The sequence below is a fragment of the Notolepis coatsorum genome (assembly GCF_963971535.1).
Source record: "Notolepis coatsorum genome assembly, chromosome: 1".
NCBI classification, from domain to species: Eukaryota; Metazoa; Chordata; class Actinopteri; order Aulopiformes; family Paralepididae; genus Notolepis; species Notolepis coatsorum.
Genome location: NC_140165.1, coordinates 171,507,364 through 171,522,946, shown reverse-complemented (window position 1 = coordinate 171,522,946; position 15,583 = coordinate 171,507,364). Strand labels below are relative to the sequence as shown.

Below are 15,583 nucleotides of genomic sequence, written 5' to 3'. Positions count from 1 at the left end.
GCTGACGGTAGGATACTATTCACCCAAATTACAGCCGGATTGGACATTGTTGTAACACGCAAGCGATCGATCAGTGAATATGGCTAGTATATATACAACAGAAATGGCGTTTGATATAACGTGACTAGCCTTTAGCCTCATATCTAGCTTCCCAGAAAAAAGACAAGGCGAAAACTGCGATAAAGCTTATATTCACGACGCTATAAAATGACAACCAACCGATGGATTTTTATTTTCTTTAAGCCATTATGAAGGCACGGTTTATGCACTCAAGTGACAATGAGAATGGACAGATAGCAATACTATAAAGTATATATATAGCTGTTAGAAAGTACATCGGTTTGTTGACAAACCCTGGTCGTCCAGAACCATATTACACTGCAAACCGTGGTCGCCAATGTGTTAAGACCCATCTTTTCTCTCTCTTCTTCAACCTACCCTGATCTCACCTGGTCGGGGACTGACCCTTAGATTAATCTGTCTAATTTAGTTAGGATGTCTATTTGCTCCCATGTCTTAACCTCTGTCTCTGTCTCAACCGGTCCCATGGAACAGCTTCATACCGTCTTCTGTCTGGCATGCTGTGCTGAACCTTCTGATTGACTTCTCCTGCCCCCACGGGGCATACGGCCCTGAGCTATTGTCTTGTATCTCATCCTGTATTCATATGCTTGCAGTAGTTCTATCTATTACTCTATTTCACAATTTTCTTATATACTATGATTCTACTGTCACCATGTATGCATATGCTCACTACATGTCTTTATTGCTCCATCTCCGCCCACTACAAACATGGGAACTCTCTAACCCCTGTCAAACCCCCCCCCCCCCCCCCCCATCTCTCTGAGTGGTTGTCTCGTAGTGCTGACCAAGGTGGTGGATATCTCGGGTCTTGGCCAAGATTGCAGTGACTGTTCTACGTGCACCACCGAAGCCATGGATCAGCTTCTTACCGTCTTCTGTCCGTGGTCTGTCAACGTGGTTTCATTGCTGGGTTAAGTACTTCTATTGTATTCTATTCTATTCACATAATATGCTTACTTCATATATCAAATTTTTTAGTTTTTTACTTAAATTTTTTATTAACATTTATTAGACAAACAACACATTTACATTTACATTTAGTCATTTAGCTGACGCTTTTATCCAAAGCGACTTACAAGTTCTGTACGACAAGCCATCAGGAAGGGCACAACTCTATCAGCTGAGCAACAATGTTCATCAAAGTGTTGAGTGCTACAGTGTAGGTTAGTTTATTAGGACAAGTGCATGACAGTACGGTTAGTTAGGGTTCGATTTTTTTTTTTATTGTTTTTTTTTTTAAATTCAGATAATGGTTGAAGAAGTGCGTCTTTAGTCGACGGCGAAAGATTGGACGTGATTCGGCTGTCCTAACTGGGGTGGGTAGTTCATTCCACCATTGTGGGGCAAGGACTGAGAATAGGCGACTTCTCTTTGATGACCCTCCCGGAGCTTGGATAGGAGTAGGTCTGAGGCGGCCAGAAGATGCAGAGCGTAGGGGTCTTGAGGGTGTGTAGTTAGACTTACACAATACCTACAATGACATCAACAACACTACAGTACATCCACATGGGCCCCTTGAATTCGGCCACGCTCAGCCTACTAGACCTCCATGAGAGGGACCCCCCCCCCCTCCCGCCATCCACCCCCAGAAACCGGGCTCCCCCACATCCCAGGGCCGTCCCACGCGGGGCCGAGCACTCAGCGACACGGGTACCTTGAATTTGATTGGGCCAGGCCCAGCAGAGGTTCGAGGGGTGGCACTCCCCCCCACCGAGCCAAGCCCGCTACCTCCCATGTCACCAAGCACCCCACCCCACGGCCGACGACCCCACAACATCCAAGACCCCCCCTCCCGGGCCAAACCGCGAAAACGATGGTCCCCCTCCCCCGACATCCCCTCCCCTGAGTTAAGCCCATAGGAGCCCCCCATATCCCAGGCCGCTGCGCCCGCAGCCGGGCCCCCAGCGTCACAGGTCCCTTGAATCAATTGGGCCAGGCCCAGTAGAGGAAAGGATAGGGGACTCCCCCCCACCGAGCCAAGCCCGCTATTTCCCATGCCACCGAGAGCCCCACCCCACACCCACCGACCCCCCAACACACAGGGCCCCGCCGGGCAAAGCCCAGCCACTCTGATCCCCCTGAGAGAAACCCCGCCCTCCTCCCCGAGAGACAGAACACCCCCATATCCTGGTCCACCATGCGCGGAGCCGAGCCCCCAGAGACCGCCCCCGCCCGACCGCCAGGCCGCCGGCCCACGAGAACCCCAAGCCCAGGCCCGCAGTAGGCCAAAGCACCACGCCTCAATGGCCCCCCGACCCCCGCGACCCCAAGCCCGGTGCCCCCCCAGTCCGGTGACCAGACCGTCCCGGTCACGGCGGCCGAGGAAACCCCACCCCCCCACACCAATCCCACAACATGCAAGGCCCCCCCTCCCCCAGGTCGAACCGCCGGAACTATGGCCCCTCCCCCCGACACCCCCCCCACTGAACCCAGCCTGCCCACCTCTGTACCTCCCATGTCACCGACATCACTGCATACATTTATGAAAATAAAACTAACAACACAATAAGAAAAAATGACATGAATATAAATGGTTATATGGTTCGCACTCTTTCCCCGGTTGGCGGTTTGGAGGGGGATCAGTGGATCCCACTGGAGAAGCCCCCCCCCCCCCCAGAGACGGAGATACCCCCCAAAGGAGATTCTCCAAGCCTCTCTTCATGTCCAACATTTTGAATTCTTGTATATGTATATATTTGTCCATGTGCACATTTAAAGCAACTGCTATTCTAACATAACTCTGAAGAAATAATATATAAGAAGACTAAAGACAATTGGCACTTCCCAAGTAATTCTTTTGAACCCCGTTTGACCCCCGTTGGCGGGTTGGAGGGGTAAGGCTCTCCTGGAGAGGGCTCCTCCTATAATGACGGAGATATTCCCAGTGGGGATTCTCCAATGTCCCTATTATTGTCCAACATTTTATTTGAATTTTTATCTTTCATATGATAGTACATTTCCCGAGCTCCCGGTCAGAATGTGATTCCCCATGTTCCCCGTCATCTTAGTTGTGTGTCCTGTGTGCTAGTGTCCACAGTTTAGTCTAGCACGTATTATTTGTATTATATGTCTCGAATCAAGTCCCAATTTCCTCAACTAATGTGTTTACCTTGTCTGTATTCCCAGTGGTCTGTGTGTTGTCTGCAGTGTGTCTCGAATTATAACCTCCATTCACTATCTAATTATATGCATATGTGATATTGAATCTTGGTCGGTGTGTATGACCTCAGTGCTCGAGTCCTGCTTGGTGTGTGAGACTTCGTTATTCAAGTTCTGGCTAGCCCGGTTGATCTCGGTGCTCGGATCCCGGTTGGTATGTGTGGCCTCCGTGTTCGTATCTTGGCAGGCCCGGGTGGCCTTCGCGCCTGCATCTCGTGTGCGGATGGTCCGGCCGACCTCGGTGCCCGAGTCCTGGTTGGTCCGATTGTATCCAGCGTCTCCCTGTCCCTCCCTCGGGGGCCATCCATTTCACCTCTCCCGAACCAGCCTCCATGCTCCTCCGAACACCCCGCACTGCATCGAGTCCAGTCCGCGTGTTGGTCATGTTAGCTTGCAGCTCCTTCTCCAGCCAGGCCTCGCTGCGGTCCAACGTCTCGTCAGCTTGTATCCCTTGCTGCGCCATTTTCATTGTGTTAACTTCCATGTTTGCTTGCAGCTCCTTCTCCAGCCAGGCCTCGCTGCGGTCCAACGTCCCGTTAGCTTGTATCACTTGCTGCGTTGTATTCATTGTGCTAACCTCCATGTTAGCTTGCAGCTCCTTCTCCAGCCATGCCTCGCTGCGGTCCAACGACTCACTAGCTTGTATCACTTGCTGCGCTACATTCATCGTGTTAACTTCCATGTTAGCTTGCAGCTCCTTCTCCGGCCAGGCCTCGCTGCGGTCCAACGCCACGTTAGCTTGTATTCCCCAACCCTTCTCCAACTCCTCCCTGAGTCCATTGATGTTGCCCTGGATGTTCCGCATGCTAGCTTGGATAGCCATTGCGTTAGCCTGTATGCTAGCTTGTAGCTCTTGGTTAGCTATTGCGTTGCTAGCTTGAAGCTCCGCTATATCGCCCTGGATCGCCAACGTGCCAGCTTGCATGCTCTGCTTATTAGCTTGTACGCTAGCTTGTATGTCAGCTTGTATAGCTTGGTTAGCCATTACGTTAGCTTGTATGCTAGCTTGTAGCTCTTGGTTAGCTATTGCGTTGCTAGCTTGAAGCTCCGCTATATCGCCCTGGATCGCTTGTGTAGCTAACGCGCTAGCCCGTGTGCTAGCCTGCATGCTAGCTGCCCCCCCACTCCAAGCTAGCTATTAGCTCCTCTGCCCACCGCGGCATGGTCGCTTCTATTCACATATATGCTTACCACTTGTATCTATTGCTATGTCCGCCCATCACAATCACGAGAGCTGTCTAACGCCTGTCCTGTCTCCCTGTGAGTTGCTGTCCCGGAGTGATGACCGGAGTGTTGGACGTCCCGTAATGAAGACCGGGAGGATGCGACCCTCTCTGCGTGCCCCCCTGTCTCCCTGTCTCCGGCTGTTCAGTTGCTATCGCATGCACTCATCTGTATTTCACTACACACATGAGTGCATGCTTACAAACTGTTCGCCTGTTTTTACTGCAACACTACTATCACCAACATCTAAGAAGAGCGATCCCCCCCTTGAATGGCCCTTCTAAAGTTTCTCTCCTCCACATTGCCTGTGGTGCATTTTTTCCTATTGCTAGGTTTTAGTGAGTTTTTCCTTACCTTCGCGTGGGGTATGTCTGGGAGTGTTGCATTTATTAAAAAGAAATTGACCTTATGGTGTTCTTGTTTTGTTCTTGACTTATTGTGATGTTTCTTCTTGACTTGTTTAACACATTGTGCGCCAAGAACGGCGTAAATCGTTATTATTGCCCGCCATGCGTTGAACGCCAACAACGGCATTACACGTGTTTGGGATAAATATTAAATTTTTTCGCCATGGCATTCAGAATTCATCCAGCCTCCCTCCGGATCGCAGCCTGACCCTGTTCTGATATTGCAATGCCTCAATACCGTGGCCTGGTGGATGGTCGGGCGAGTTACACTCACGCCAAACCGGAAGTGGCGATCGGTGCATCGAGGAAATTCCTCCGCCAGAGATATATTGTGGCGTGGATCAATATACACACTCGAGTGCATTTGGATCGCTTTCGAAACGCAATAATCAATATGATTTCGGCGTTTATTGCGTCATACAAACCGGAAATGGATCTAGCAGATCGACGTCAAATTATTAGGATATTTTTCCTCCAGTCTCATCGGCGAACGGTAAGAGGAGACTAACGTTACTTTCACCTTGATTGTCCATTTCTTTGTTTGCAATCAGTCTGATCAATATATCAACCCATACTAAATAAAGCCGTTACTGACGATCAAGGAATTATAAACGACCCCCCCCTCCCCCCTTTCCTTCACGCATGATGAAGCATAATGTATACCGATCATATACATTTGAATTTTTTAATATAGCGTGTATAGGAAAGAAACGCCAATCGATAATCTATCATATGCTTCAGGGCCTATAACTAGCGTTTTTGGAATTACAGCAGAAAAGGTTAAAAACATACTTATATTCTCGACGGTATTAACACAACAATGTATGAATGAAAAAATATAACGTCCCCACATCCGGAACGATAGATACCCGATGTTGAATGGGCCATAGTAATGCAGATATAGCTATAATATTTAAAAAGTTATAGCCCTGCAAAGAAGGTAAACATCTCCATATGCTTACAGCGGTGGCAGAGAGGGCATAATGATGGGCACAATGCATGGCGCCCAATGTGTTAAAGAAGACGTGTACGGCCCATGGGGACATTAACGTGTATTGTCGGGCCTTACAAATAAATTTGATTTGATCATTTTGATTAAGATAATCCCGAAAAATAAGAGAAATAAAAAATTCATTCATCCACAAGTAATTTGTTGTACAGTAGCTGGCTTGAGCTGGGTAGGGTAGTTTTTCGAAATTCTGACGCTCATTGAAAGACCTGAGTGTCCTTCATCATAATGAGTACAACAAGATGGCTGCTCGCATTTATTTCCTGTCAAAGTTTGCTAGCTTATAAATACAATTTTATTAACTAATTCAGCGCCAGCTATTAGTCGGGGCCCGTCATAGCAAGGCCACGCTTTAAACGATAGGAGTGCGTCACCTTGTTTGTAGAGCTTTAACTACATTCTATATTATAGCTATGGATACAATACTATGGCCCAATTGACATCACCTATCTATCGTTCAATATGTGAAAAAGAATAAATGTTTCCATCCATACGTCCCTGTGTTATACCGTGGTGAATATAAGTATGCTTTTAGAGCGGTCTAGGGTAATTCCTGAAATGCTGAGTTATAACCTCATACGTCAATTCCACTATAGACGTTGCCGTTTCTTGCCTGTACACGCTATTATTCCGAAATCAAATCTATATCATAGGTATTATGTTTCATTATGAATGCATGAAAGGGGGGGGGGGGGGGGGGGTCGTTTCTGATTATGTCATTGTCAGTCATTCGTATTAAACACTAAAAACGCTTATCAGCCCAATCGGTATAAAAGTATTGCTGGATCAAGCTAAAATGTACGTCAGATCGTCCTTACCTGTGATCGGGAGTATTCCAAAAATAATATTCCAATAGTTTGATCGCCATCTGGTACATCCAATGTCCACGGCATAATCCACCACAACATATGGATCGGGGATATTTGACACGCTTCAATGGAACCAGGAGAACCGCTCCCCTCGCCCGACAAGGAACATTTTAACCGGAGACGTTTGGCCATTACACAAGGTTACAAAGGGTGCTCGATACCGCCGTCTAGCTGTATGCGGCCGGTATTGCACTTTGGCAACCTCAGACTCATTCCCTATGGTAACGCCAAGGTTGCTGGATGAATAATGAAAACAAATATCGAATAAAGGAATAAACTACCAAAACCCGAGAAATCTCTGGTCTGGCGCCCAACGCATGGCGAGTTAAGCCGACTTATCTCGGTTTGGCCTCCATTGAGTTAACACTTTAACCTATTGGTAAACAAACGTATTGTTGAAAATGTACACTATGACTGCTGTTTTGACAGGATTAGGGAATTTACTCTTGTCTACATTTTGAAAAAAAAATTATTCATAGTTATGACGTGATGTCATCTGCGCTCCGCCGACAGACCGCTCGGGCTAAAGAGGTTAAAACCATTATTTATTATTATTAAGAGTATTTTTTCTTTATTTAGACAGTAAGATGGTAGAGAGGGATGCAGAATAGGGCAGATACAGGAAAGAAGGCTCTGGTAGGATTGGATCCCAGGCTAACAGGGGTACATGTGGTTCCAGAGGCAGGGTCCTAACCACTACACCATCTCTGGGCACATTGTGTCTTGCTCAAGGACACTTCGGCATGCTTCCAGGAAGAGCTGGGATCGAACCAGGAACCTTCAGATTACCAGACGACTGAAAAATAAAAAGTGACCTCACCTTCAGTGTCTCAGCTAGTCTGAGTGCTTTCAGCTCCTTCTCTCTCTCCTTCTCTCTCTCCTGGACTCTCTCCTGGACTTTGAAAAGACTCTCCCCCAGCTGTTTCTGGAACAAATCAACATAGGAAGGAAGCGTTTTACTTAGGGACTTCATTTAAAGCTACACTAGAGACAGCTTTATCTATAGTGTAAGACTGGCACCTTGTGGCCATGAGAGGTAATTGCATCTTTTTTAAACATATGGCGGATGAGAGAAAACAGTAACAAACTAGAATGGGTGCTCGTTGGAGCCCATAATGTCTGCGACATGCTATATAGTTGGGAATAAATATCTCCCCCCAATGAGTGAAGGCAGTAGCCTCCAGCTGCGGAGGCAGCCCCTCACTAGGCGCTGTGGCGAGGCGGAGAGTACGGAAGTTAGCGCTGATTGACGTCACTCCACATTGGGCCTAGCCCCTCCCCCTTGACCAAGCTCGGTTGAGACGTTGGAGAGAGGGTCGCGGCGCGGCCAGGAATTCATTGATTGAAAACTTTATTAACAGATTGCAGAATGGGTACAATACAGTAAAATACTTCCCCAACCCTAACCCTAACCTCTATGGTCGAGGGCCTATGTTGCTTTGTTACAGGAAGGATTACCAGCCCTGACGCGTCTATGCCTTCTACAACGCTGTTTGGTTTCCGGGTTCCTCTGATTGGCCACTGACCTATGCTATTACGCCCCCCTTTACACTCTCGCGCTGTGAAGCGGAAGCGCCAGCGGGGCGAGGCGGTGGTTTTTCTCCCCGGCTCCGTGCGGCGCTGACTCGGTCCAGCTCCAGCAGCAGCGGCCGTCTTCCGCCTGCGGTATCCTCCCTCCGAGGCGGCTCGTTCTTATTAATCCCCCATTGTTCAGGTAGACATGGTCGCACAAACACCCGTTGGAGGAGTAGTGGGGGAGAAGAGGAGGAATATTTTTAAATAGCAAGAATTATCGACTGGCATGTTAATGTCATGTATGTTGTGTATGTCATAAATGTCGATATGAATTGAAAATGGGGGACCCTGAAACAAGACAAACGTCTTTCTCTGGTCTGCATCCCCTTAACAATTGTGTGTGTTGCGCCGTACTGTATTGTACCCATTCTGCAATCTGTTAAATAAAGTTTTCATTCATTCATTCATTTCTCCCCCACTACTCCTCCAACGGGTGTTTGTGCGACCATGTCGACCTGAACAATGGGGGATTAATAAGAATGAGCCGCCTCGGAGAGAGGATACCGCAGGCGGAAGACGGCCGCTGGAGCTGGACCGAGTCAGCGGCGCAGAGTGGGCGATAAGGGGGGCGTGATAGCGTGCGGCCACGTGGGCCTAGTATTTTTTTGTGGTTTTCATTGGGATTGATGGCCATTAGCATACACAAGTTGCTTCCAATGACTGCCCAATCATGTCATTATTTCTCAAAGCGCAACTGAGTAACAATAGCTGGTTATTGGAAAATGAGAGATGTGCTGGCAGCCTTTGGCCACGCTGTTCACATCACAAAATGAACTCCTCACTTCCCAAATTATTATAATTATCTAATTTATATTGTAATTTTCAAGTAATTTTCATTGCCCCAAGCTGTCGCAAAGTAAAACAATTGGGCTGTTGATGAGATCGCACTGGGTGAGGCTTGGCCATTGCACTTAGTTTGTGCTGACCCATGTGAATGCAGAGCAAAAGGTGTTGTTGTCGCCCTCTGGTGGTAAAAAGGTGTACCATAAACTCTCCAGAGAAGGACTAAATAAAAGTCAATGTAGAATGCTGGATGTTGCCTGACGTGAAACATATTCCCACACGCTCATCCTTGTGCCTCTGTAACGCTCTGCGCCAGAGCACAGGCCGATCGGCCCTATAGTTTGTGAGATATTGTGTGGATTCACACACACACACACACACACACACACACACACACACACACACACACACACACACACACACACACACACACAGATGCTACGGATCCTAATTCCGTATTGCCCATATTTATTGTAACATATAATATAACTGATAGGCCGTACAGACCCTCATCTGCACCTTTGATTACACTTCTCATATTCATATACTCAGAGAAAATTATATTGTTTACACTGTTTATTTGTATTATAATTCCATTGCCTATATTTATGTCTGTCTACACAGTAAATCCTGCAGTGTCAAATTAACACTATTCACTAGTGTATTTGTTCCCAACTACAATTAGTGTTAAATTGACTCTTGCTGTTAAGTTTTTACTCTATTTAGAGTTAATTTAACTTTTACACAAGAGCAAGAGTCAATTTAACACTAATTGTAGTTGGGAACAGATACACTCGGAATAGTGTTAATTTGACACTGCAAGATTTACTGTGTACTATTACCCTACCCTGTAAACCTACCCCCCCCCCCTCCACCCCACGCTGCTATGACACCAGAATTTCCCCAAAAGAATCAATAAAAGGAATATCTTGGGCATTGTTTTACATTTGTGTCACACTGTATGACCTAAAATTGAGAGACTGTAGCATTTTATGGATTTCATGGCACTGGTCGTTCGCATGGACAGGACAAACTCCCTGTGTTTCATGTATTACTGTCGTTTCTCTTGTCTTGTCCAATAGCTTGATTTCGTTTGCTGAAGACACAGTATTTTTCCATGGAAAAAGTTACATAGTGCATATTTAAATATGTCAGTTGTTGCAGAGTCAGGTAACTAAAGGAAAGTGAATTAAAACCTGCTGAATTCATAAAATATTATTCTATTTTACACCTGTGTGCAAATTCCAAGACCTCATCCTTCAGTATGTTTTATTGTATAACTGCTTTAGAAGTAGGTCAACATGAAGATCAGGCTGATCTAATTAAACACCTTTGTTCACTGTGGGCCTTCCTCATTCTTTAAATGTGATCTTGGTCATGAAGTAGATGTTCTGGTCCTACCTGTTTCTCAGTCCTCTCTGCTGCAGCTGACACCGTGTCGTGGCCTTTATGTTCCTCCATGGTGCACAGCAGACAGATACACTGCTGGTCCGTACGACAGTAGGCCTCCAGCAGCTTGTTGTGACTAGAACACATCTTGTCCTGCAGTCGGACCGCGGCTTTGACCAGCTTGTGTGTCTTGAACACAGGGATACTGTGGTGAGGTTGGAGGTGGGTCTCGCAGAGAGAAGCCAGACACACCAGGCAAGACATGATGGCCTTGTGGCGTCTGGTTCCGGTGCAGAAATCACAGGCCACGTCTCCTGGTCCAGCGTAGGTCAGAGCAGCAGAGGCAGATGTTTGCTGTTGGGCCATTTTATCCACCGTCGCTCTCTCAGACAAGAGACAAAACAACAACACTTTTGTTTTCTCTGAAGAGGCAGTGGAGAGAAGGGGAGGGATTTCCTGGTTTCCTCCCAGGGGGTGGAGTAAGTCGGCATAGAAAGTTAAGAATGTCTTTGGGGCGTTTTTAAATAATATAGGATGCAGACAGTAAAGACTCAACTTAATTGTTCCTTTATTTATATAATTTATTTGGTTTCTTACACCTCCAAGCACCACATTTAATGTAATATATACCGAGAACAAAACAGAAGTGATTGTTACATATAGGCATATGTTTATATCATGTGTTACATGACACCTAGGGGTGCTCTTAAGATGTTGCATGTAAGACCCGGATGGGATGGGATGTGTGGGCATGCGCTGGGATGGAAAGCTATACTGAAACAGTGATGTGCTAAACTCATCAGTGTCAGCAAAACCAACTTCTTTATTCCGGCATATTATGGAAAGAGTTACTATCTCCATGTCAACAAATAACAACAAATAAATAAAACACAACATAAGGATTCTATGTCCCGATGACATCACTAGTGGCCATATTCAAACTAATTTACTCTCAATGTAATGTGTGCAAAACTGTTCAGAGGTTTTGGATGTGTGTGAGATTATGTGCAAAACAAATCAGCATTGTTTTTTTGGTGAAGTGGGTTCAATCAAAATAACTGCAAATATACCTATTATCGTATTATGAGTAAAAAATGCCTAGCCTGATTTTCTTTTAACATATAAATTAACCTCTTAACTCTTTCTGTGCCAAAAATTAATAATCTCGTGTTTCGTCGCCAACGCTTGAGCACCAAAAACGAGATATCTCGTTTTTAGTTCCTTTGATCTTTTTACTTTGATCCCCGTTCTAAACACTCGCTCGGAGCTCGCTGGGTCTCCCTGGCACAGCTGCCTATGTTGGAATTGCAATGATGATCGAATCCCGGCAGGTGGCAGTATCGCCTACCTTTTAACTGGGGATATCAGTTGTCTTCCAGTACTGACTTACCTCCGGCTGCTTCCCCCTCGGAGTGGATCAGCACATAGCAATCGGTGGAAGATCTGGTGCCTCAGACCTATTCTTTCCCGTATGGTAGCCATGCCCAATATACACGAGTAATTGCGATCACCATGGGATCGACTGGGATTTATTCATTTTATTGTCAGGTTATTGTAGCTGTATTATTGCAGGTTATTGTAGCTGTATTATGTAAGGGATAATGTATAGCTACGAGGTCATTGTCGCAAAATAATTGACCGACACAAAGTTTAGAATACCGAGGCGCCTCACCGAGGTGTTTTAAACATAGTGAAGGTCAATTATTTGGCTAACTTACTAACAATGTACCTAATTCATTTTACACCATCGCCAAGACGAGATCAAATGCAGACGCAGTTGTTCTGTGGCTCCGTCCGCTGTCAGCCCAAATAAAGTTATTATTATCGCCGGCAGGTGTGTGGACTGATTGCACTGCTGCAGTGTGTGTCAGTGGGCTCGATTGCGAACAGCGGTCATTATTGCTCGGCAGAGGTCCGTTATCGAGTAATAACGGACCTCTGACGAGTGCTATTGACCAATCACAATCAAGCATTTCGGCGAATGTTAAAACGCCATGTAATAATGTAGGTTATTGTAGCTGTATTATTGTAGGTTATTGTAGCTATATTATTGTAGGTTATTGTAGCTGTATTATTGTAGGTTATTGTAGCTGTATTATTGCAGGTTATTGTAGCTGTATTATTGTAGGTTATTGTAGCTGTATTATTGTAGGTTATTGTAGCTGTATTATTGTAGGTTATTGTAGCTGTATTATTGTAGGTTATTGTAGCTGTATTATTGTAGGTTATTGTAGCTGTATTATTGTAGGTTATTGTAGCTGTATTATTGTAGGTTATTGTAGCTGTATTATTGTAGGTTATTGTAGCTGCATTATTGTAGGTTATTGTAGCTGTATTATTGTAGGTTATTGTAGCTGTATTATTGCAGGTTATTGTAGCTGTATTATTGTAGGTTATTGTAGCTGTATTATTGTAGGTTATTGTAGCTGTATTATTGTAGGTTATTGTAGCTGCATTATTGCAGGTTATTGTAGCTGTATTATTGTAGGTTATTGTAGCTGTATTATTGTAGGTTATTGTAGCTGTATTATTGCAGGTTATTGTAGCTGTATTATTGTAGGTTATTGTAGCTGTATTATTGCAGGTTATTGTAGCTGTATTATTGTAGGTTATTGTAGCTGTATTATTGCAGGTTATTGTAGCTGTATTATTGTAGGTTATTGTAGCTGTATTATTGCAGGTTATTGTAGCTGTATTATTGTAGGTTATTGTAGCTGTATTATTGTAGGTTATTGTAGCTGTATTATTGCAGGTTATTGTAGCTGTATTATTGCAGATTATTGTAGCTGTATTATTGCAGGTTATTGTAGCTGTATTATGTAAGGGATAATGTATAGTTACGAGGTCATTGTCGCAAAATAATTGACAGACACAGAGTTTAGAACACAGAGGCGCCTCGCCGAGGTGTTTTAAACATAGTGAAGGTCAATTATTTTGCGTCAATGACCGAGTATAGGCTATACATTATCCCGCTTATTACATGGCTAACTTACTAACAATGTACCTAATTCATTTTACACAATCGACAAGACGAGATCAAATGCAGACGCAGTTCTGTTCTGTCGAGTGGCTGCACTGATGCAGTGTGTGTCAGTGGGCTTGATTGCTACAGCTGCACATAGCGGTCATTATTGCTCGGCAGAGGTCCGTTATCGAGTAATAACGGACCTCTGATGAGCGCTATTGACCAATCACAATCAAGCATTTCGGCGAATTGTAGCTGTATTATTGTAGGTTATTGTAGCTGTATTAACCAGGTCAGTTGAATAGCTGTGTTAAACAGGGAGTTCTTCATGCATGTAAACGCTCCGGTAGCCTCAAGCTCCTCTCTCCCTCCTCAAGCTCCTCTCTCTCCTCCTCAAGCTCCTCTCTCTCTCCTCAAGCTCCTCTCTCTCTCTCCTCAAGCTCCTCTCTCTCCTCCTCAAGCTCCTCTCTCTCCTCCTCAAGCTCCTCTCTCCCTCCTCAAGCTCCTCTCTCCCTCCTCAAGCTCCTCTCTCTCCTCCTCAAGCTCCTCTCTCTCTCCTCAAGCTCCTCTCTCTCTCTCCTCAAGCTCCTCTCTCTCCTCCTCAAGCTCCTCTCTCTCTCCTCAAGCTCCTCTCTCTCTCTCCTCAAGCTCCTCTCTCTCTCCTCAAGCTCCTCTCTCTCTCCTCCTCAAGCTCCTCTCTCTCTCTCTCTCCTCAAGCTCCTCTCTCCTCCTCAAGCTCCTCTCTCTCTCTCCTCAAGCTCCTCTCTCCCTCCTCAAGCTCCTCTCTCCCTCCTCCTCAAGCTCCTCTATCTCCTCCTCAAGCTCCTCTCTCCCTCCTCAAGCTCCTCTCTCTCCCTCCTCAAGCTCCTCTCTCCCTCCTCAAGCTCCTCTCTCTCCCTCCTCAAGCTCCTCTCTCCCTCCTCAAGCTCCTCTCTCTCTCTCCTCAAGCTCCTCTCTCCCTCCTCAAGCTCCTCTCTCTCCTCAAGCTCCTCTCTCTCTCCTCAAGCTCCTCTCTCTCCCTCCTCAAGCTCCTCTCTCCCTCCTCAAGCTCCTCTCTCCCTCCTCACGCTCCTCTCTCTCCTCCTCAAGCTCCTCTCTCTCCTCCTCCTCAAGCTCCTCTCTCTCTCCTCAAGCTCCTCTCTCTCCTCAAGCTCCTCTCTCTCTCCTCAAGCTCCTCTCTCTCCTCAAGCTCCTCTCTCCTCCTCAAGCTCCTCTCTCTCTCCTCAAGCTCCTCTCTCTCTCCTCAAGCTCCTCTCTCCTCCTCAAGCTCCTCTCTCCCTCCTCCTCCCTGAACTCCCTCCATACTTGCCCTCTCTTTGTAGGCCTCTATTTTTACCTTCACTTCACGCATCAGCCACATTCGCCCTCCTCTCTCTCTCTCTCTCTCTCTCTCTCTCTCTCTCTCTCTCTCTCTCTCGCTCTCTCTCTCTCTTCAACCTTGCGGCGTAACCGCCACGTCATTCCCTCGATCCCACTCCACTTCCTCTGTATCCTCTACTCCCCCACTCTCTCTCTCTCTCTCTCTCTCTCTCTCTCTCTCTCTCTCTCTCTCTCTCTCTCTCTCTCTCTCTCTCTTCTCTCTCTCTCAATCTCTTATAAAGGTGCCCTTGAGAATCTATGATCTCATCTGGAAGACAAAATCATCCGTCTGGAAAGGGCAAAAGAGAACAGGAGGGGAGGAGAGAGAGAGAGAGAGAGAGAGAGAGGGAGAGAGAGAGAGAGTGAGAGAGAGGAAACCAAATCCCATTGCTGTGTGAAATAGGGAACCCCCCCCGCCTGACCTGTACAGCGAGTGTCAAATAAAGAGGAGGCTGTGCTGATTTACAGCCTGTGAGTCCAGTCAATCCATATGCTTCTATGATCTGGACTGGCCCTCAGCTGCACTGGACTCTACCGTTCTGGTGTGTGTGTGTGTGTGTGTGTGTGTGTGTGTGTGTGTGTGACAGACAGACAGACAGACAGACAGACACACATACACAAGCCTGTCTGACTGTATGTCTCTCTGTCTGTCTGCCTGCCTGTTGTCTGTCTGTCTGTCTGTCTGTCTGTCTGTCTGTCTGTCTGTCTGTCTGTCTGTCTGCCTGCCTGTTGTCTGTCTGTCTGTCTGTCTGTCTGTCTG

At 46.3% G+C, this 15,583-nt stretch overlaps 1 protein-coding gene across 2 annotated transcripts in view; it reads right to left on the bottom strand.

Moving 5' to 3' along the window:
- The window catches only part of LOC311231996 (tripartite motif-containing protein 16-like), a 67,414-nt gene extending 56,534 nt beyond the window's left edge, over positions 1 to 10,880 (bottom strand). For both annotated transcript variants that reach the window (XM_084318644.1, XM_084318645.1), the window contains exons 1-2: positions 10,512 to 10,880; positions 7,573 to 7,677 (exon numbers count right to left, since the gene is read on the bottom strand). In XM_084318644.1, coding sequence (XP_084174770.1) covers positions 7,573 to 7,677; positions 10,512 to 10,865 — 459 coding nt within the window. In that variant the 5' untranslated portion in view covers positions 10,866 to 10,880. The remainder of the gene's footprint in view (positions 1 to 7,572; positions 7,678 to 10,511) is intronic.
- Between the last annotated feature and the right edge of the window lie 4,703 nt (positions 10,881 to 15,583).